The sequence below is a fragment of the Tenrec ecaudatus genome, chromosome 6, assembly GCF_050624435.1.
Source record: "Tenrec ecaudatus isolate mTenEca1 chromosome 6, mTenEca1.hap1, whole genome shotgun sequence".
Classification (NCBI taxonomy): Eukaryota; Metazoa; Chordata; class Mammalia; order Afrosoricida; family Tenrecidae; genus Tenrec; species Tenrec ecaudatus.
This window is the reverse complement of record NC_134535.1, coordinates 11,690,096-11,711,834: the sequence shown is the minus strand read 5'-3', so window position 1 is coordinate 11,711,834 and position 21,739 is coordinate 11,690,096. Positions and strand designations below refer to the sequence as shown.

Sequence of the window (21,739 nt, the reverse complement as noted above, 5' to 3'; positions counted from 1 at the left end):
GTAGGTACAAGATAAATGGCCCTGGACCTCAGTATGGCAGCTGTGCCCGGGGCTCCTAGCTGGGCCTGCCAGGAGGAGTTAGAAAGGCCGCCTTGCTGGACTGGGCCTCCACAAACCACACCTTTTAATTCTGTGCCCCCGGGGCTCTGGGTCCCTGGGTCCCAGGCAAAAAGTTCTGGTGTGGAAGGCCTGTGACAAGTCTATCCTTAGGACCCAGTGTTTCCTCTGAAAAGGTGGGAGAGGGGAGCTCCCAACACAGGCCATGGCCTGGAGTTTCCTGTCTGTTGTTGAAGAGGATTTGGCATATAAGAGGATTTTCATATAAGACTCTTTCCCTTTATCGGCTTTGTTCCCTGTGCTTGCCTCACACCTCCTGCCCCAAATCCCTCAGGATTAATCCACTGGGTTAATAAGCAAGCGCATATGCCTGGCTGTTTTACCAGGGGTGGGATGGGAGTGGGAAACAGGGAAATGACAAGTTAAGTTTGAAAGAGCTAACACACAGGACTGAAGGACGGCAGGTGGCCACAGGCTATGTCATCCTAGACTCTTAGGACCTGAACGGAAAAGAGATGAAGGCAGGTGTGGCAAGAGAGCCCCCGGGCAGCAGCAAGGTACATGGGAGGATCCCCTTGAGGAGGCAGAGGGTGGGGCAGCGGGGGCAGGGAGGGAGATGGCTAGGACTCTGGGAGGAGAGCAGACTTGTCCCGCAACTTTAAACTGGCTCTGGCTAATGAAAGCATCAAGGAGATTCTTCACCCGAGGTGTCCTGACTCCCAGGGGGCATCTGGAGCCCTTGCTGGTTGTCACAACTGGGGCACTGCTACTAGCAACTAGTGGGCAGAGGCCAGGGATGTTGCTAACATCTCACAATCACAGGACAGGTCCTCCCAAAGCCCCGGCAACAAAGAATTATGCAGCCGCAAATGTCAGTAGCGTCACGGTTGAGAAACCGTCTTGGGGGAGCCCCTGGACTCTGTAGGAGTGCCAGAGACTAGGCCTACAAGCCAGCTGATGAGAGCAACATCCTAAGTGGGTGAGACCAATGAAGACACCATCGTTGCCACCTCTGGGCACCCATCACAGGGGTGGGCCCGTCACTAAAACTCACCCTTATGGTGGCCCCAGTCCCTGCTGTCGTAGCTGCCACCAGCACAACTGGGTGAGAGGGTGGGCGAGGGTTTCAAGTCACCTCACTGGACCCTAGCTGCACAAGGGTGGGCGGCGGGTGGGCTTGGCCGCAGGAACACTCAGGCAGAGTTCAGGGCAAACCAGCACAGGAGGAAGACGGTGTGGCAGTGAGGGGCAGGCAGGGTTCCGTTCTCTGAAGGTATCTGGAGACACAGCCCTCTGACTGAATAAGGGAGGAGAGACCAGGGCGGGAAACTGGGTCCCTCTCTGGCTCTGCATACAGTGTGCGCTCAGCCCCTCGAGGGGACCAACAAGGAGCCATCAGCGGGCACCTCTCACGGTCAGGTCACTTGAGCCCCAGGTCCCTCTACCTGTGGCTGCTGGGTGCCTCCGAGTCCATGGGGACTCACAGTGACCCATGTCTGAGCCGCATGGCGATAAGAGCTTACCGGGCTTTTTCCCACAGAGCCGCTGGAGGGATTTGAATGGCAACCCAACTTCCAGTTAGCAGCTCAGTTCTTAACCATGAAACCACCGGGCCCTTTCCCCAAGGAAGGGCTCCTGGTTCTGATGGCAACAGTCAGGCAGTGACAGGGCCTTGCCTAGACGCAGAAGTCCCTCAGTAGGACCCCAGCCCAAGCTGGGACTCTCTTCCTTTAACCGCTACTCCCGTGGTTCTCAACCTGTGGGTCGCGACCCCTTTGAGGGTTCCCCGATTCATAATAGTAGCAAAATGACAGCAAAGTAGCAACAAAAATAATTTTATGGTTGGGGGGTCACCACCACATGAGGTACGGTATTAAAGGGTTGCAGCATTAGGGAGGTTGAGAACCACTGCTATACTCACTGAGCTTCCTCTGGTGCCCAGAGCTGCTCCCCACCAGCCCCAACCCCCCAAAGAGGCCAGGCCCATGGCAAAGCAGCCTAGGGAGTTCTTCCTCTAGGCTGGGGGAAGGTTCGGTCTGTCCATGTAAGTCCCATATCCACCCAGAGGACGAGGAGCCTGGCCCCAGCTCCACCTGCGGTCTCAGGGTTCGGGGGGGGGGGGGGAGATTCTCTCTGCTGGAGTTGTAATGGAACTAACTGGTTAGAGGTCAAGTGCAAACAGCTCTTTACCACTCAAAGCTGAGCACTGCTATCTCATGTAACCCTTGCAGAAACGTGGCTGGGCTACACAGCCAGGGGAGGGGGCAAAGGTGATGTGGAGTCCAGGTACAGGGGTCAGTCCCACCAGGTTCCACCTCCCCTGCCCAGCAACAGTGACCAGATGGTTGGTGGGCAATGGTGAAGAGAAAACTTCTCCAGGCTTCTTCTCAGCCCCCAACACCCCTCTCTCTTCCCGCTGTGGCTTGTCTCCTAATTCCTCCTGACTGATGGGGAGCAGGAGGCTCTGGGCCCTTCCAAGCAGCCTCCCTGAGACTCTGCCACCCTTTGCTGCCCTGAGGAGGGGCATCTGGGGGAGCTCCTGAGGGACGCTGGCCAGGCTGGCCTCAGAGGAGCAGGTCAGGGCTTGGCAGGCTCGGGCGCTCAGCAGCAGCAGGTTCTGCCAGTTAAACCCGGTACAGGGTTGGAAGGTGGAGAAGGGGTTCAGGCTTGGCTTTCAGTGGGGTGAGGGGTTCTGGGGAGGGTGTGCCTCCCTCCCCTTTTAACAGGCAGGGCCCTAGCCTGGCTGAGTGGGGGTGGGGGGACTTCCTGCTCACACCCTCCTTTCTCTGCTTGGGGGCAGAGGTGGGGGGGCAGAACTAGGAAGCTGCCTCAAGGCCACAGGTCTCTCCCATGCATCAGCCACCAAGCAGTAAGTGGCACAGGCTCCTGTAGTGCTGTCCCAGCCCCTGCGACTCACACCTGAAGGTTTAAGTACTGCCCAGCAGGGCAAGCTGGCCCTTCCCTGACCCTACCCAATGGTGGTCCCTCAAGTATTTGAGGACAGCAGCCACCTTGCTCCAATGGCCTGGTCTGAACGCCCTCCCAGGACCAGGAGGCCAAGCTGGGCTGCTGCTTCCCTCAGGGCCTAACAGCCTCTCCACATGAGCCAGGTGTGTCCTCTTAGCCACTCTCATATCCTTGGGCACCTCACCACCACCCCCTGCAGGTGTCAGGTGCACTGGCCCAAACCAATCTCGGGCATTTGCTGGTTTTTATTGTCTCTGCAGAGGGGCTGAACTTTGTTGGAGGAGGCGGGAGGCTTGGTAACAGTGTGTTGGACCGACAGTAGACATAGCACCTCCATGTCCCAGAGCCTGGCTTTGCATCCCCTGACTAAGGGTCCCACCACTGCAGGAGAGCCCAGGGGGGCCCTCACCTCCCCCAGCAGTCTCCACAGGGTCCCGTCTGCAGCCTAACGCCCGAAGTGCCCTGCAGGGCAGCTCAAGGAGCAAGTTCAGCCCATGCTCAGGCCACACTAGGACCGGGCTCCCCAGGGCTGACGCGTGTGGTCCCCCGCCACATGGGGATGGTGGCTCTCACCACACAGTTGCTGCTGCGCCTCGGCCGCACGCACGGCTGTGGCCTCTTCTTTGGCTTGGCCTCCTCCCGAGCCCTTGGGCCTTGGGCTGTGCCGGGGCTATAACTCAGACTGGGATCTCGAGATGCGAGGGCCTTTCCGGATCTCTTTCCGCTTCTCCTCCTTCTTCCGGCGTTTCTCCTCTTCTCTCAGGGCCTTCTGGAAAGGGTCCGTGCTGGGAATGAACTGAGGGAAGAACAGATCAGCCTGATTTAGCCTTCTGGCAGTCACAAGTTTTACTTGCTCCAGGCTAGGCTCTGCAGGCTGTGGGGATAAGAAGGCTGCCAGCACCAGGCCCTGCCCTCAGGGAGGCTCCAGGCAGTGGCTGTGCGAGTGGACCTTACTACAGATAAGCTGGGGATGGTTGAGCCAACAGGAAGGAAAGAACAGGGATGACTCACTGGCAAGCCCATCTGAGAAAGCCCAGACTTCTCCCAGGGTGCGGAGCACTGCTGGCCATGCCTGAGGGGGAGGGGCCAACAGAACCTGACAAGGAGGTGTGAAGGAGGAAGAGGAGAGGACAGTGGGCTCACAGGGCCAGTTGGGGGATCTTAATCAGGATGTTCATCAATGGTCCCCTGGACCGCCAAGGCCTTGGCTTCCCTCTGACCTGTAGCCAGGCTCACCTTGACCATGGCTTCTGTTCTACCCATAAGGCCAACTATCCCTCACACTGGCGCCTCTGTCCACATGTCCACTCCCCAAACCACACTGAACTCACAGCCATCGAGCCCGTTCCCTCTATCAGGTTTCCAAAGCTGCGAACCTTTGGGGGAACAATCTTGCCCCTGAGGAGTGGCTGGAGATTTGGACCCGCTGGTCTTGTGGGCCATACGCCCAATGTTTATTCCAACGTCACCAGCAGGGCTCCCCTACATGTCTGCTAGGCTGTCCCAAATGACACCCTATGCAAAGGACAGAAGAGTAATGAAAACGGAAAGACATTTGGAAACAATTAGTCCAAGGGACGAATGGATCACACATCAGTCTCTACAACGCTGAGACCTTGACAACGAGGTGGCTCCCGCTCACTACTCCCAAGGGCTCTGAAAGGAGTCCTGGGTCAGAGTAAAATATGGATCATAAGAGACCAGGCTGCTGGTCAGAAAGAGTGTGGTGAAACCGTCAACATGGCCTTTAGTCATCCTGCTGGTGTGGAACGGAACTCACCTTCATGTTACAATCCTCAACCACTTAAGGTCAAAAGGGCTGCATTTACCCAAGGGCAGAGTACTGAGGTTAGGAAGGAGGGGAGATTGGAAATGCAGGGAGGAATCAGGATAACCAACGATTCCAGGAAAGGATTGCATGGAATGAGTTAAAACAAAATGTACATGAATTATTGGACATGAAAAAAAAATGTGCGGGCAGCAGAGTCAAATGCAGTGCCTGCCCGCCTGTAGCAGGCCTGGCCCAAAAGGCTGCCACCGAAACACTGGAACGCCTGGGCCCTGCTTTCTGGACCGCAGGGATAAAAATTGTTACAGACACTAAAAAAAAGTGCATGAATTATTGGATCTGTTCTGCAAAGCCTTTACCTAATTCACAAAAGTAAAACAAATACGAAAAAAAAACCAAACTAACCCAACCTTATAACTAACCACAGAACATTGTCCAAACCTGGCCTTTCCCATGGCCTCATGGGCAGAGCGAAGCTGGACAGTGAGCAGGAAGACAGAGAGGAACTGTGGAAAAGAGGGCTGAACGTGCCCAGGGCTGCTCGAAGAATGGGCAGAATTAGAAGCACAACTAGAATGCCCCTTACTCCGGACCCGTCACCAGAAAAGGCGCAGTGGCTAGAGAAGGCTCTCACATTCAGTAAAGTGGAGGTCATCGAACACGAAGGACGCCTTCATGAGATGGACCAGCCACAGCCTCCAACACACCAACCGTCACGAGAGCAGCGCATTCTGTTCTATGTCAGGTCACCAGGAGTCACAGCCATCTCGATGGCAACAAACAGTAACGGCAGCTTGGCCCTCTAGATAAACCAATCAATTCTTGGTAGGTAGGAATATTATTGGATGCAGCCAGTTTTTAAGTGTTTATAAGACATATTTTTGCTAACTGTCTGACTCAGCATAGTAAAGTAAGAGTCTAGATCCTGTGAGAAGCAGAGCACAGGCTCTTGAGCAGCTCCCGGGCCAGCTGGAATCTCAGCCCTCGACTTCCTAACCTGAGCTGCCAGGGGTCCCTCCTTAGGCTACTTCTTCACTAAGTGGAGGAGAGTATTACGTGCTCATGAGATTGTGACAGAGATCACATGAGAAAGGCATATACTACACTCTCTCCAGTGCGTGACACACTGTACCTTTTCAATAAATGTTACGCCATCAGTATATCCTTACTAACATGGTGAGGGAAGCTCATCAGATACATGAAGAAAACCAGGATAAACAGGAATGTTTTTGTCTCCTGGAATTTAATACGGTCTTTCTGTTGACCTGCCATTCTTGAAGAGCTCAGTTTCCCCTGGATTACTTGTTATTAGGTACCACTGACTTGGTTCCCACTCATCAAAACCACCAGCTATTAATCTGCTAATAATTAAAAAACAAAAACTCACTGCTATTGAGTCAGTTCTGACTCACAGTGACCCTACAGGTCAGGGCAGAAGCGCTCCTGTGGGTTTCCAGTATTGAACTCTCTACGGTATTGAACTCTATCCCCAGGAGTGGCTGGTGGTATCAAACTGGCTTTCTTTTTGGTATTGTTATTTTGTTCTTGCTTTCTGCTATTGTTACTATTGCTTTGTTGGGTTTTGTTTCTTTTGTTGTTTTATTTGGCTTTTTTGCACTTATTAATGTATCTGCATGATATATATAATGAGAGGGGAATAAAACTATGTACTCATATCTATATGTTAAGAATTAAGGTTGCAGATGGACATTGGGCCTCAACTCAAGTCCTCCCTTAACACAAGAACACTTTGTTCTAATAATCCGGCATTCTGTGATGCTCACCATCCCAACACGATCACTGAAGACAAAATGGGTGCATAAGCAAAAGTGGTGAAGAAACCTGATGGAGCCCGGCTATTAAAAGATATAGTGTCCGGGGTCTTAAAGGCTTGAAGATAAACAAGCAGTCATCTAGCTCAGAAGCAACAAAGCCCACATGGAAGAAGCACACCAGCCTGTGTGATCACAAGGTATAGATGGGATCAGGTATCAGGCATCTAAGACCTAGAATAAATCATACCCAAGGTGAATGGGGGCATGGAGTGGAGCCTCAATGCCCATCTGTAGACAAATGGACATCCCCTCATAGAGGGGTCATCAGGAATTGATGAGCCAGTCAGGGTGCAGTATAGAACCGATGAAACACACAACTTTCCTCTAGCTCTTTGGTGCTTCCTTCCCCCCACTATCATGACCTCAATTCTACCTTACAAATTACATTCGACCAGAGCATACACACTGCTACAGATAAGAGCCCGAAACACAGGGACTCCAGGATAGATAAACCCCTCAGGGTCAACAAGGAGAGTAGAGATACCACAGGGATTAAAGAAGGGTGGGGGGAGAAAGGGGTAATCGATCACAAGGATCAACCTAGAACCCCCTCTCAGGGGACGAATAACAGAAAAGTGGGTGAGGGGCGATGGAGGACAATGTACGATATGGAAAAAATAATCTATAACTTATCAACAGTTGTGAGGGAGGGTGGGTGCGGGAGGGAGGGGAAGAAATGGGAAGCTGATACCTGGGGCTCAAGTGGGAAGAGAATGCTTTGAAAATGATGATGGCGGCATTTGTGCAAAGGTGCTTGACATGTTGGAGGAATATATGGATTGTGATAAGAGATGTAAGAGCCCTCAATAAAAAAGTATTAAAGAAAGATTCATTGTTGCTGGCTCCTTTGAAAATGAAATGCAAAACAAAACAACTTGTCATGGTTCCATCTCACTAGAACTGAGTCCTCTTCCAGCACCTGTCCTGATGGACACCCCAGTCCAGACGAGCAAGGAAGACAGCAAGGAGCACCTGCAGCCCGCCATGCCCCCTCCCCACCAAGCCCATTGCCAAGGTCTGTGTACTTTGTCTCTCTCACTACCCCTATCACCTCCTCCCCCTGGACCAAGCCACCACCATCTGTCTCCGAGATGATAGAGCCTCCAAAAATCTGCCCCAGCCCCCTTGGGTCCCTCCTCAGCTTGGCCTTAACAGTCCCTGGCCCCAGCTCCTCTCTCCTGTGCCCTCCCCACCTAACCCCCCAGCAAATCCTGCTCTGTGCTAGCCAGTGAGCTCACCTACGAGCCCCAAGCATTCCACTCCGACACCCCTCCTCTTCCCCTTTGATCCCGACAGGACCTACCACCTATCATTCATATCCCCTTTCACTGTTCCTTGTCCCTGTGTGTCTTCAGTCCACAGGTTAGAGTCCAAGGTCCCTCGTGACAACCTCACTGTGCCACAAAGCCCCAAAACCCATACAAAGCTATACCTCATGTCTGCTCAGACTCTACTTCCTGCTTCCTCCACCCCTGCACCCTCACAGCTGAGCACGAGGGAGAAAAACCACAGCGGAGGCTGGCCTGCTTTAACTCCACAGCACTCACGGCTGGTGAAAGCCACTCTGGGGGCGCAGCAGGTATGTGCTTGGCTGCTGGTAGAAATGGCCAGTGGTTCAAAGCCTCTCAGCGGCACCACGGGAGAAAGAGCTGGCAAGCCGCTCCTGTAAAGACTCTGTTGACCCCTTGCCATCAAGTCCATTCGGAGTCAAGGTCACCCTTCAGGTCAGAGTAGAGCTGCATGTAAGGGTTCCAAGGCCGTAAAGTCTTCATGCCACATCTTTCTCCCTCTCAGCAGTTGGCGGGATCCAACTGCTAAACTTTGGTTAAACGGAGGGCCAAACCAGTGCACCACCAGAAATCTTTCTGTAAAGATGGTGGTCTAGGAAGCCCGACAGGTGGTTCTGCTCACCCTACAAGGTCGCTGAACTGAAACAGACTCCCGGCCACCCTACAACTACCACCTCTGATGGGCCCTGGTGTGCCTGCTGGCAACCCAGGACATTTCTCTGGTCCGCTCGGCCTCCACCTTCTGCTGTAGGGTCTCCTCTGGCATGCATCCTCACTCAGCTTCATAGGGAATGGATGCACCTAGAGTAACTTCTAGAAGCCTGGGCCACTGTCCCCACCCCATGGTCCCTGTCCCCACCCATTAGCCACCAGTCCACCTGCTTCTATGCCCACTGACTCTACCACCCCTCTGGCCAAGGTTAAGGCTCCTTCACCCCTCCCCTGGGCATCATATACGACCTTCCGAAGGGACAAGCCTGGACCTACAGGGCAGTTGACAGCCAGCCGCAGCTAACCAGCCCCCTACCCCAGACCTGTACCACTGCCCCTCCCTCCTTCCGGCTCTGCTGCCTTTCACTGGAAATCCCTTCCAGTGCCCGTCTCCACTTGCTGGGCCCCCTCCTGTCCGTTTGTCCCACCACCCCTCTAAACCAGCTTTAATAAGAACTCCGGGGGCTCCCACATGGCTGCACCCGGCGGTCAGGACTGCCCACACTTCTGTGACCTTCTGGCAGCGTCGGACGCAGCTGCCAGCTTGCCCCTTCCTGGAATAGTCTCTTCAAGTGGTCTTAGGGAATGTGCTAGGATCACACCACTCATTGCTCCTTGGGCCTGGCTGCTACTGCATCCCATTACCCCAACCTCTGGCTGCAATGGTGCCCAGGGCTCAGCCCCCAGGTTGTGTCCACCTGCCCTGGCTCTGGCTTTTGCTCACATCTACAGCGCCTCGTAACCCAGACTTATACACCCAATTGCTGCCGCCTTAGCGTCTGCGTTTGTACTCAGCGGGCACAGAAACAGCCCCTCAACTTTCCCAGGACCTAACTCTTCCTCATGCCTGGGAAGCACAGAAAGCAAACTGCCTTCTCCTCTGGGTTCCTGGGTGCTGGGCCCCTGGGGGTCAGATAGAGACTGACAAGCCTGGGACCCTTGGGAAGGCAGACCAAGCCTCACCAGACCAATGTAATCTGTCACACCGGTGCTGAGAAAGGTAGGGACAGAGGAGGGACCCCGGGGATGTGGAAGTTCTATCTGGGAGCCTCCTTGGACCCTTCTTTGTCTGTACCCCTTCTCATTATGAGTAACTGAGTCACCCACTGCCCTGGAGCCGAGCAGCTGGTGGGTTAGCAATGCTTCCTGGTCAGCGTCACCAGGCTGCTGGACTCTATGTGAACTCTGTGTCAGTTGAAGGGAATGACTCACCCCAAAGGGGCAGCGGAAACCAGCAGGTCAGACGTTAGGGGCTGGGGACTCTGGAACTGTGGCTGGTGGCCTGAGATTAGAGGAAACCCCCAAGTTTGGGGCGTGTGTGTGGAGGGGGCAAGTGGACCTGTGTTTGCAGCTGGTAGCCTTGGCCCTAGCCTGCAGCAGGGGGGATATGGGAAGGGGGAAGGGGGAATGTGAGGAGCATTGCAGGGAGCACCTGGTTACAAGGCTGGACAAGTGGGAACAGATTCACGTGGATCCCGGTCAATGGTCATGCCGTAGCAATGAGGGTGGGAAGTGCCTGCTGTGCCCCCAGCTTAGTGCAATGGCCTGTGCCTCCCATCTGCTCCAACGGGCTCTACCTTCAAAAGATGGGCAGCACCTGACCACCTGTCATCACCTTCACCGTTGCTCCCCCCTCCCCCTGTTCATGTCACCATCAATGGAGCACAGCAGCCTCCTTCCTGCTGTCCGTTTCTGCCTCAGCCACTGGCTGTTCTCCACACGGAAGGCACGGGGATCCTTGCAGACGCCAAGTCAGGGCCCTTCACCCAGTTCTGTCTCCCCGTAAATGCCAATGCCTTTGACGACCGGAGTGCCCTTGATCTCCATGGCTCTTGGTGATCTGCCTGCCACTCTGACCTGCTCTCCTGGCACCAAAGCTAGAAACAAACCCCTCTGCCCCAAGTCAATTCCAACTCATAGCGATCCCATAGGCCGGGGGGACTGCCCCAGTGGGTCTCCCCGGCTGTCATCTTCACCACAGCAGACTGCCCCCTCTTTGTCCCTCAGAGCAGTCAGTGGGTTCAAACCGCCAACTGTTCCGTTCTAGCAGCTGAGCACTCAGCCACTGTGCCACGCAGGCGCCCCTCTCCTGCCCCAGTCTGCTCACTTCTTTCAGGGCTTCTCAGTAAGACCTGTGTCCAACCCCCGGAGTAGCGGCTGCAGCCACACCTTGCCCCCAGCATTCCTTAACGATTGCCCTGCTTTTGCTCCAAATCTTTGACCAAGCAGGTGGACGGACACAGTGGCTGTAACAATGGGCTCCAACACGGCTATAAAGACAGAGCAGGACCACGTGGTGCTTGTTCTGCTGCCCTCAATGGCACCCCAGGATGACCAATTGGTGACATCCAGTGGAGCCCCCTATGATGAAGCTGGGTTCCATGTACCTGACACTGACTGTGTGGCCCCCACATTTGCCCTCCTCTTGAGAGGCGCCCATGGCCTGCAGGGTCACAGGCATGAAGCAACTTCGCAACAGCCCATGCCGTGAAAGGCTGCTTGCTGTGGCTGTCAGCGCCCTTCGTGCCATGACTATCGCCAGCAAACTTGGGGCGCCTGTCAGTGCAGTTTTGTCTGAAGGGGTGGCAGAGCTGCATCAGACCGGAAAGCTGTATCCCCAATTCTGCTGCTGAAGGGAAGCCATTGGTTCCCCTCAGTGGCCTCATAGCCCCTTACACGTCACTAAGGCTCCCTGACACACTCAGGCCGGGTCCACTGAGTATCCAGCCCCGTTGCAGAACTGCCCTCCTCCCCTGGGCCTGTGACCAGGTGGCCTTGGCCAGCGTTCAAGAACTTGACTTTGGAAGTGTGCCCATCACCCTACTGAGGAGAACAGTTCACTACATCTAACCTGTCTGCCCAAACGATTTAGCTTCTGCTTGATATCTGATGCCGTTCTGGGTGTCTGGCGCTTGGGTTACCCTAGGTGCAGGGCACCCACGCATGACTCTCGAGACCCCATGTATGGAGTGGGGCTGCTCACAGGGTTCTCTCGCTCATCGGCTTTACGAAAGCTGATGGCCAAGCCTTTCTTCTGCAATCCTGCTGGGTCAGTGCGAACATCCACACTCCAGGTTAGTAGACGAGCGTAAACCATCTATGCCACCTAAGCCCCTGATAAAAACCCCGGGCACAAGCGGGCACCCCTGGTAGGCAATATCTCACAACTCATTGCTGGGGGCCTTAAGCCCATCCTTTGTAAGATGGGTGGGAGACAACCTCGGAAGCTTGGGTCTTGCTCCCTGCCCCGCCAACATTACCCCGTGACTGTTCCCTCTGCTGCTCTGCTTTGCATCATCAGTCTGCCGCAGCGTAACAGCTGTTGAGGACAGCGATATGCCGAGTCTCAAGTCCCCCTAGTGAATCCCCAAACGTGAGTGGAGGGGGGGTTGGCCTCATGGAGGAGGGCCTAAACACAGTTGTTCACAGGCAGCAGCAACAGCCATCCAGCCCCAAACGTGCTCCCTGTGGTTACTGGCAAGGACGCTGAAGATCAGCAGGCCAGCCCAAACTCCCTGGCATGAGTCCTAATGGGCAACAGACTGGCTTTGGAGCATGCCCTGGTGGCTTAACTTAAAGAGCCTGGGTGGTGCTATTGGGGAAGTATTAGACTAAATGTGAGGTTGGCAGGTCAAACCTACCAGTCACTCTGTGGGAGGAAAATGAGACTGTCTGCTCCCGGAAAGAATTAAAGACTTGGAAACTCTCTAGACTCAGGAATAGATTCCCAAGTTGATTTGGCCTACCCTTCCCTTTTCAGGGAAAACAAAGCTACTCAGCATCTTCTTGGCAATTAAAAACTTTTGCACTATAACCCACAACCCAGGATAAAGTGTAGGGATCTACTTTTGCAGTCCAATCCCACCCTCACCCCACCCCCAATCACTGCAGTGCACACACACCCGGGGGAAACATTACTACAGGGGTCACTTGGAATCAGACTTGAATGAATGGCAATGGGTTGGGTTTGGGTGGTACCAATGGCTAAAGCACTCTCTGCTACCCCCAAGGCTGCTGGTTAGACCCCAGACAGGCATGCCTCAGAAGACCGGCATTCTGCTTCCAGGGACCAGACACTGAAACCCCATGGTGCCCAGGTCCACTCCAACACACCTGGCTGGTCCTGCCTCAATGGCAAATAGTTTCCATTTTTTAGGGGTTTAAAATAAGACCTACTGGCCCTTCAGTAGTCTGGGCCTGGAGGACACGGCTAAAGCCCTCTTGGTAGGCTGGCCTCGCCCGCTGCCTGGAGCTCTAATGGCAGGAGGTTAATGGCTGTAAAGGCCAGCCAGCCAATGATCTCAATTAAAAGTCATCACCATTGCCTTCAATGATACTACTAACGCTCGGGTCTGCAAGATTTTTGTGAGTCTGGGGTTACTGTCAGAGGCCCAGCCAGCTGGTCTACCACTTGGAAGTCTATTAACTGGTAGGCTAAAGACACCCACAGCTCTTTGGGGTCACAAACTAGAACTAACCTGTGGCTGTCCACGGGCCAGTTGGAGTCACACATATAGATGGCATAGGGAGGCCAACTCGCAATGAGGCTGGTGGGAGTCAACCTGCCGATCAAGCCTACCCCTCCCAGGCCACTGCCACCTGGCTGCATTGCAGTACTAGATGTGGCCACACCGCTGTGTTTCTGGCTCAGCTCCCCGGAGTCTCTTGCTGGGACAGCACTGACCCAGGTCATAGGGACAGTGACAACTTGGTTGAGTCCACTGTTCACCAAGCTCCCCTGCAGGGGTCCATGTGGGCCAAGATGGGAGATACAGCGGGTCTCTGCACACTCTCCATGGCCCTTGGGTGAGAGTCTGGGATGGCTACAAAAAGGTAAAATGATGGGTAGTGGGCCAGGACACCTGGGTGGATAAACCTCAGACCTGAGAGGGACTGGAGGAGGGGACGGTGAATGCTCTTCGTTGCCTTAGATTCAGCATGGCCACCTGGCAAAACGAGCCTTGGTCTCCCTGGGGCCAGTGTGGATTGCAATGGACAATGTGACTGGCTGGTGGTCTCGTTGTCCCTGCCCTCATGATGGGAAAGCAGGGCTGCTGTGCTGGAGACCAGCAGAAGTGGCTCGCGCATGGACTCAGTGTGCAACCAGGCCACCAAGGCCTATGGCTCAGCCCAAAGGAAGAAACTCTCCCCGGTCTCCGGATGCCAAGCAGCCCTGCGTTATGCCAGGTAGGGCGACTGAGGCTGCAACTCCTCTGTGGCCATGTCTTTGGGGCCTCCAAAGGGTGGAAGCTGATCCAAATCCAGTGTTCCACCCAAACCCAAGCGGGCTCAGCCTGTCCCCCTGGGATACGTGGAAGAGGCGGGGACACTGGATGTCTCTCCACTGGGACAAGGCCTGCTATTTGGTTCTGTAATTATTCACCAAGATGCCAAAGAACAGCAGCTGGAGCGCTCTCCCGTGGGTTGTATTGGATAATAGGTTAGCTTCCGATTATATCCCAACTGTTTAAAGTAAGGAGTCTCTGGTGGTCCAGAGGATAAAGAGCACCATCTGCTAGCCAAGAGTGGGGGGGTACCTCTACCCAGATATATCTTAGAAGGCCCAGCAGTCTGCCTCTCAAGAATCAGCCATTGAGAAGGGGGAGGAAGAGCGAGTGAAGCACATTCTGGCCCACCAAGCCTTGACGACAAGATTCCCTCTCAGAGCAGCCAATCCACAGAGGACCACATGGCCAGCCCCATATGAGGCACAAGATCCCTCACTGACCCATAGTCCTACAGGGGACAACACTGGAGACACAGTGTGGGAGTTGCGCCTAATGTGATCCCACCACACCGAGGCAAAGCACTGAGGACGTGCAACAGAACAGCAAGGGAAAAGAACAATGAAGTCCCCAAGGAATACCACAAATAGACTTTGGGGCCAGGGCTTGGCACCCCATAAGACTTGACTGGAAAACACTCCTAAGGCCAACAAACAGTCCTTCAACTAACTACAAGCTTTTCTTTTTTGTTGTTGTTGTGTTGTGATTTTCTTGTCATTGACTTTTGTTATCGTTTTTTTGTTTTGTTGCTTGGTTTTGCTCTGCCTTATTTTTGTGCATATTATTATCTCCTCAGGTCTGTCTAAATAAGATAGGCTGGATGAACAATCTGGAGGCGAAAACAATGGGACTCACAGTTCCGGGGGAACATGGGAGAGGGGGAGGTGGGGGAAAAGGAAGTGTTAAACCCAGGGACAAGGGAACAACAAGTGATCCAAATCAGTGGTGAGAAGGGTGTAGGAGGCCTGGTAGGGTGTGATCAAGGGTAATGTGACCGAGAGGAATTACTGAAACCCAAATGAAGGCTGAGCATGATAGTGGGACAAAAGGAAATAGAGGAAAGAGCTAGGAGGCAAAGGGCATTTATAGAAGTCTAAATAAAGCATGCATATAGGTAAATATATTTATATATGAGGATGGGGAAATAGATCTATGTTCATATATTTATAAGGTTAGTATTAAGGTAGCAGATGGACATTGGGCCTCCACTCAAGTACTCCCTCAATGCAAGAATACTTTGTTCCATTAAACTAGCATTCCATGTTGCTAACCTTCCCAACACAATCTCTGAAGACAAATGGGTGCATAAATAAATGTGGTGAAGAGAGCTAATGGAGCCCGGCTATCAAAAGATATAGTGTCTGGGGTCTTAAAGGTTTGAAGGTAAACAAGCGGCCATCTAGCTCAGAAGCAACAAAGTCCACATGGAAAAAGCACACAAGCCTGTGTGATCACAAGGTGTCAAAGGGATGAGGTATCAGGCATCAAAGAACAAAAAATCTTATCATAGTGAATGAGGGGGAGTGTGGAGTGGGGACCCAAAGCCCATCAGTAGGCAAATGGACATCCCCTTACGGAAGGGTTTCGGGGAGATGAGTCAGTCAGGGTGCAGTGAAACACAACTTTCCTCTACTTCCTAAATGAGGCATCCTCAAACTACGGCCTGCAGGCCACATGCAGTCCGCCGAGGACATTTATCTGGCCCGCCGGGTGTTTTTGCAACATTTGTTTTTTTACTTCAAAATAAGGTATGTGCAGTGTGCACAGGAATTTGTTCATAGTTGTTTTTAAACTATAGTCCAGCCCTCCAATGGGTCTGAAGGACAGTGAACTGGCCCCGTTTAAAAAGTTTGAGGAACCTGACCTAAATGCTTCTTCTCCCCCCTCCCCCCCAACCCCTACCATGATCCCAATTCTACTTTACAAATCTAGCTAGACCAGAGGAAGTAAACTGGAACAGATAGGAACTGGAAACATGGGGAACCTAGGACGGATGATACCTTTAGGACCAGTGGTGAGAGTAGTGATACTGGGAGGGTGGAGGGGTGAGGTAGAAAGAGGGAGCGAATATCAGGGATCTAAATATAACCTCCTCCCTGGGAGATGGACAACAGAAAAGTGGGTGAAGGGAGATGTCGGACAGTGTAAGATATGACAACAATAATATATAAATTATCAAGGGTTCATGAGGGAGGGGGGAGCGGGGAGGGAGGAGGGAAAATGAGGAGCTGATGCCAGGGGCTTACGGGAGAGCAAATGTTTTGAGAATGATGAGGGTAACAAATATACAAATGTGCTTTATACAATGAATGGATGTATGGATTGTAAGAAGAACTGTCTGAGCCCCCAGTAAAATGATTTAAAAAAAAGAATCAGCCATTGAAAGCCCCGTGCAACCAGTTCTATTGTGACACTCGTGGGATGGTCAGTACTTGATAGCAACTGGTTCCCTTCTTTTGTTTTTAAGAGGTTTAAACTAAGACCTACTGGCCCCTCAGGAGTCTGGAACCCTGGAGGACACAGCAGCTCTGTGCTCCAGGCTGGCCTCCCAGGTCCAGGCGAACCATCACCACCAGGCTGACACTCTGGCTATAGGTGTGACAGCAATAAAGTTGGGCCTCATCTCCCTCTGCTGACATCCATGAGACAGTCACAGGCCAACTTGTTACCTTGAAAGGAGGGTACTGGCCCCAGTCCCTTTCCAGCCCCTGCCTCCCCTCTAGACCAAGCCAATCCACCAGCCCTGAGTCCCCTGGTGCACCCTTCCTGCCTTCATGACTCTGCCACCGCTGATCCCTCGGCCTCCACAATGTGTCCCTGTCTGCTCTCCCAGCCCACAGCCTCTGGGGATCAGCAGCTCAAGGACAGGTAAGACTCCCCAGCAGCCCTGACAGCCCCTGGCGTGGGTTCCTGTGGAGACCAGGAGGGTGTGTTCACAGCATTCCTCAAAGCTGGGACAGACAAGGAACTGGAGGCCAAGCGTGAGCTAAGATCACAAAATCCAATGCATTGTGCTAGGTTTGTCTGACCCCAGGCCTGTCCTGCTTTAAGCCCTTGTGCTGCCCCACCCCTGACGGCCAATGATGGAGCCAGCACAAAAGTGGCCGGGCACTGGTGCTCACCTCTGTGGGGTCCACTTTAAATGGGTTCTGGAAGTCAGAGTCTTTCTCACTGATCCCCAGCTCCTGCGCCATCTGGGGGTGAAAGAAAGCGGGTCAGCCCTTCATTCGGCCTCCTACTCACCCCCACCCCCACCACACCCTCCACGTCAGGACTGTCCCAGGCGAGGACCTATCCATTGACCACCCCTAAGGATCAGGACCAGCCTCACCCCTTGAGATGGTGGTCTGTGTGACCAGGGTGCTGAGGTTCATCACAGAGCAAAAGCCAGCCATTGACACTCAGGCCCCAGGGTCTGCGACCAGACATAGGTGCCCCAGCGTGCTGTTGGAGCGCTCACCAGGCCGAGGATAGGTGAGTGGGGCCCCTGGTCGAAGACGCCTGTCTGGTTGCAGAAGCTGATGCCCCAGCGGATGAGGAGGTTCCAGTTGGAGTTGTGGTCGAAGTAGTGATGCACGATCCTTGGGAAGCGGAGCACCACGTCGCCGAAGAAGGCCGTGTTCTCCAGCACGTGCGAGAACGCTGCGTGAGACCATCTACAAGTGGCCGGGGCTGCTGCCCGCCTGCCCAGCGCAGCCACCGGCCAGAGAGACAACACACACAGTGCCAGCCACTAATCCGAGCTCAGGCAAGGGCAGCCGGGCACAGCCTGCTGATACACACACAGGCTTACTGCCCACCAGCTCATGAGTTGCGGGACCACCCAGAGGCGATGGTGGTGGCTGTTCCACATTCGGAGGCCGAGGCACCCCAGGGCAGGCTCTGCTGGACACTGGCATGCATGTGACCGCAGCGTCTGCATGTGGGATCAGCTCTCTCAGAATGGCAGGGGGCAGATTGGCATTTTTACCCTTTTGATTTTTTTCTTTCCTTTTGAATGTTGCTTCAGATTTGTTCTTGAAAGAAGGCTAGAACTTACGTAAACGTTGCAGAAATACTACCCTGACTCCTCCTCAATGGCCCACTGATGGCCTGGACACTCTCTAGCTTACAGGTCCCTTTGCATGTCCATCATGGTGACAGGTCCCCAGGCCCAGGAGCCTGCCGTGGCCATGGAGGCAGCCCCCATTGCGGTCATCCAGGCACACCTTCCCCAACACTGGCAGGCCACCTGCCAGGCTGCGCGACTAGACAAATGGGGTCAGGACCCGACCCTTAGGCTTCAAAACAGTCCTGAGTGTCAAAGGGCACGGGCATCAGCCTGGCTCAAGCTTTGGAGTTGGGGAACAGAATCATCGGGCAATCTACTTGTCTTTGTTCACCTGGGACAGGAACCTCCCTTCCTCCCAGAGTGCACCTCACCCTCCTGTCCCAGGCACAGTAACCGAAGAAACATGTTCTACAATGTGAGCAGACCACGGGGAAGGAGGGAGCCTGGGAAGAAGGGATGCAGGGACACCGAACACTTGATTCTTTCGTCTCACTCATCTGTTTTTCTTACTTTCATCTCACAAAGAATTTAAGGGTGGTGGTGATGGGCTTTTAAAGGCGCTCGGCTACCAGCTGGAATGTTGGCACTCTGAGCCTACCCAGAGGAAGCTTGGAAGAAAGCCCTGGGAATGGGTTTCCTAAAGGTCCCAACCTTGAACACCTTCAGGAGCAGAGTCCTCCTCTACACACTGGGCCATCAGGATTTGGGGAGTGGCTGAAATGGGCAAGGACTCCCTGGAGGAGTAGGGGGAAGAGGAGGAAGTGGTGGTAGAGGTGATGGTGGGTGGGAGGACCTACCATCCTTCAGCTTCTCATCTTGGGGGAAGGGCCCATCTGGGAGCACGTCCGCAGCCACAAGCACCGCTCGAGAGTCCTCTAGCACCTAGGGAGGTGGCAGGGCTGAGCACTCCACAGAAGGAGTCCTCTAGCACCTGGGGCGCCTCCCACAGAGGCCCATAGCCTAGTCAACCCCGACTTTAGCCCTGTTGGCAGATTCCTCTTTGCACACTGTTCCTAGAGGGAACTCCTGCTCACCCATGCCCACATCCAAGGTGCTTGGTGCTCCTTCCCACCACTGCCCCCCAAAACTGGGCCCTCACCTTAAAGAGCCCCTTGAGCATGACGTCAAGGATCTTATACTGCTGGTGGATGTCATCCAACTGCGCCAGGTTCTTCAGAGCCAGCAGCTGCTCCTGGCGCTTCACCTCAAACATCTTCTTGTCTGGGCAGTCGTTAAGCTAAGGGCTGCCATCCTGAGACTCCCGCCGGGACAGATCCAGTGGTACCCACTCCCAATAGCAAGAACTCCCAGCGACCACGCATGGCTGCTCTGGGACCCCGGGCAAGGACCTGGCTATCAGAAGAGTACATACATCCTGGAATGTGACATTTTCCCAGCTCACAGGGGGCCCCATACCTAAAAGCCAAGCCACCAATGTGCTCCTGTCTTCTGGGCCCTTTCTGAGTCTCCCACAATCGCTCCATGCCATTGCTCCCGACCCCTTGTCTAGGCATTCCTGTTCTTTCAAGACCCGGCTGAAAAGCCATAGCAGTGTCCGCTCCACAGGTCACGGGCCACAGAGTACAGGAGTGGTATGTATGAAGACTTCCACATCCACACCTGTGAGTTCCTAAAGACAGGGGCTGGTCCTGCCTTATGTTGGTGGCCCAGCATGCCAGGGTCAACAGTGGCCAGAGGAAAGCAGCACTGAGCCCCACCCAGGATCTCACCCTGGAGCTGTGCTCTGGTGGTGCTGATACGTGCTGCCTTCTCTGTCCGGTCCAGGAAGAAAGTGAGATCAGAAGGTAACTGGCTCAGGGACGACTACAGCACCTTCCCTTTGCTTGTCTGCTGGGCCTGCCCTGTGCCAGACCTCCCCCTCTTCCCCACTGCCCTTGAGGAGCTAAGGGCTGGAGAGTCCTCATCTCCAGACCCCTCAGTCACCCCACTTTCGACTCGAGGGATACAGATCTCCAGGCTTGGGTGCAGGGAGGTCCTCAAGGTCCCCATGGTGCCCGTCCCAGACAGTCCCAGGGCGAGGAGGAAGGCCAGAATTGGAAGAAGGTCCATGTCCAAGACCTGGAGCCAGCAGAGAAAGGGGGTGAGACTTGGTGTCATGAAGGACAGAGCACGCAGGTGGACAGAACTTCCCAGCAGGGAGCCTGGCCCTGGTGGTGGTGCAGGGGTGGGAGGGGTAGGGGCTGAACACCAGCAGAGATGCAGTGAAGCCTGGGATGAAGGGGAAGATGAAGGAAGATGCAGGTTAGGACTGCAGGAACACTGAGAGCAAAGCAGCCAGCACCTAAGAGCCCTGGGCTGGTGCTCAGGCCTCCCTGCAAGTTACCTACTCAGCTTCCCAGCACCTCAGCTTCCTTTCTGCAGAATAGGGATATGCATGTCACCTGCTGGCTGCAGGGAGGGAGCAATGGGCTAAGCCCTGGGCCTGGGGAAGGATTGGCTGGCTCTCAGGAAAGGGTCTGGCCAAGGAGGTCCAGGCTGGTCATAGGGGATGGGGAAGGTCGGGTTTTCCTTCCTTCTCTGACTTGTCATCAGTAAGGAAGAAAAGCCATAGAGCAGTCTAGGGGTAAGGGGGATGCCACTCAGTGTGGAACCAGATACCCCATTTCGCACCTGTTCCTTTCAGACAACATCTCACCGTTACTGAGCACCCACTCTGGCCTAGGCACTGTGCAGGGTCTACAACCCATGAAAGCCCTTGCACTAATGGTCCTTATGCTCCTATAGGGGTAAAAGACACCTAATAAACTTATTTTTTTTTTAAGATGGAAGGAGAGGGAGTTGATAGGCTGTGGTGTAAAGTATATAATTAGCAAAGGCCTCACACCCAGATGACAGCAGCTTGATTGTGCCAATATGGACACCAAAACCCAGCAAAGTTAGGTGACTCTTCCAAAAGCACACTGCGATTCACAGCTGGCCCAGTATTTGACTAACCCCAGGGCTTCCTTTCCTGTCACTTTCTGAAATGGCTGTTAGGGCTTGATCACTTCTCTCACAACCCGAGCCCTAGCGGGGAGGGGCTGTTACAATGCCAGGGGGAGCACAGAGGTCAGCCCCCTCCACACACTCCACGAGGGAAGTGAAGTCCAGAGAACCGGCAGGAGACGTCCCAAATCCCGCAGGGCCCCGCACCTACCACTGCTCGCGGCAGGCCCACGGCACAGGCAGAACCTGGTGGAGGTGGGGTGTCGATCTTCAGCCCTGGCCAAACGGGAGGGGTGGGAAGGAAAGCCAAACGTGGGAGTCAGCAGCTGCCTTCGCCTGTTACTCCTACTTCTCCAGCCTCTCCATCCCGCTCCTGGCCGTGCGACAAACGCTAGCACTTCCCGACTCCGACCACTCTACCGGGGAGCAAAAAGCAGCGACGCGCCATTGGGGTCCCAGGGCTGGGCACCCTGGCTGCTGCCCGGCTTTCAGGGCTCCCGGAGGGCAGTCTTTCCAGTGGGGACGGGACCCGAGGCTGCGCATTCACGCCCGCGCCCTGCAGTGTACCCCAAGTGCCCAGCTACCACCTACCGGCCGGGGCAGTGCGGCAAGTAAGACCCTAGGCGCAGCACCACCTCCCCGAAGCTCCCGGGGAAGTGCAGCCGAGCCCGCCGCGCGCGGCCCCGCCCCAGCCAATGAGCGCCGGCCGCGACCGCCGCGTCCCCGACCTCACTTCCGGCCCCGCCCCCCTGCACTAGTTCTCACGGCGACCCGCGAACGTTGAGCTCCGCGACATCTGCTTGCGAGGT

General features: G+C 54.5%; 1 protein-coding gene and 1 non-coding gene across 2 annotated transcripts; one reads left to right on the top strand and one right to left on the bottom strand.

The window, feature by feature from the left end:
• Positions 1–3,251: 3,251 nt before the first annotated feature.
• On the bottom strand, positions 3,252–21,618 carry CCDC134 (coiled-coil domain containing 134). Its single transcript, XM_075553651.1, has 8 exons — positions 21,522–21,618; positions 21,142–21,206; positions 19,952–20,063; positions 19,084–19,205; positions 18,782–18,866; positions 17,394–17,575; positions 17,056–17,127; positions 3,252–3,820 (listed from the first exon to the last, which is right to left on the bottom strand). Exons 3-8 carry the CDS (start codon positions 20,052–20,054, stop codon positions 3,695–3,697), a joined length of 690 nt encoding a protein of 229 aa, XP_075409766.1. The 5' UTR covers positions 20,055–20,063; positions 21,142–21,206; positions 21,522–21,618; the 3' UTR covers positions 3,252–3,694.
• On the top strand, positions 5,001–5,127 carry LOC142452158 (small nucleolar RNA SNORA5). Its single transcript, XR_012785195.1, has one exon. It is a non-coding gene; the product is annotated as a small nucleolar RNA SNORA5 (small nucleolar RNA).
• Positions 21,619–21,739: the final 121 nt, after the last annotated feature.

Excerpts from the sequence above, each read along its gene's own strand:
- CCDC134 (XM_075553651.1), bottom strand. The coding sequence starts at position 20,054 with ATGGACCTTCTTCCAATTCTGGCCTTCCTCCTCGCCCTGGGACTGTCT. Across the intron at positions 17,576-18,781 it reads AGATGAGAAGCTGAAGGATG|CGTTCTCGCACGTGCTGGAG; the intron begins GTAGGTCCTCCC and ends GGTCTCACGCAG. Across the intron at positions 17,128-17,393 it reads ACTCACCTATCCTCGGCCTG|ATGGCGCAGGAGCTGGGGAT; the intron begins GTGAGCGCTCCA and ends TTTCACCCCCAG.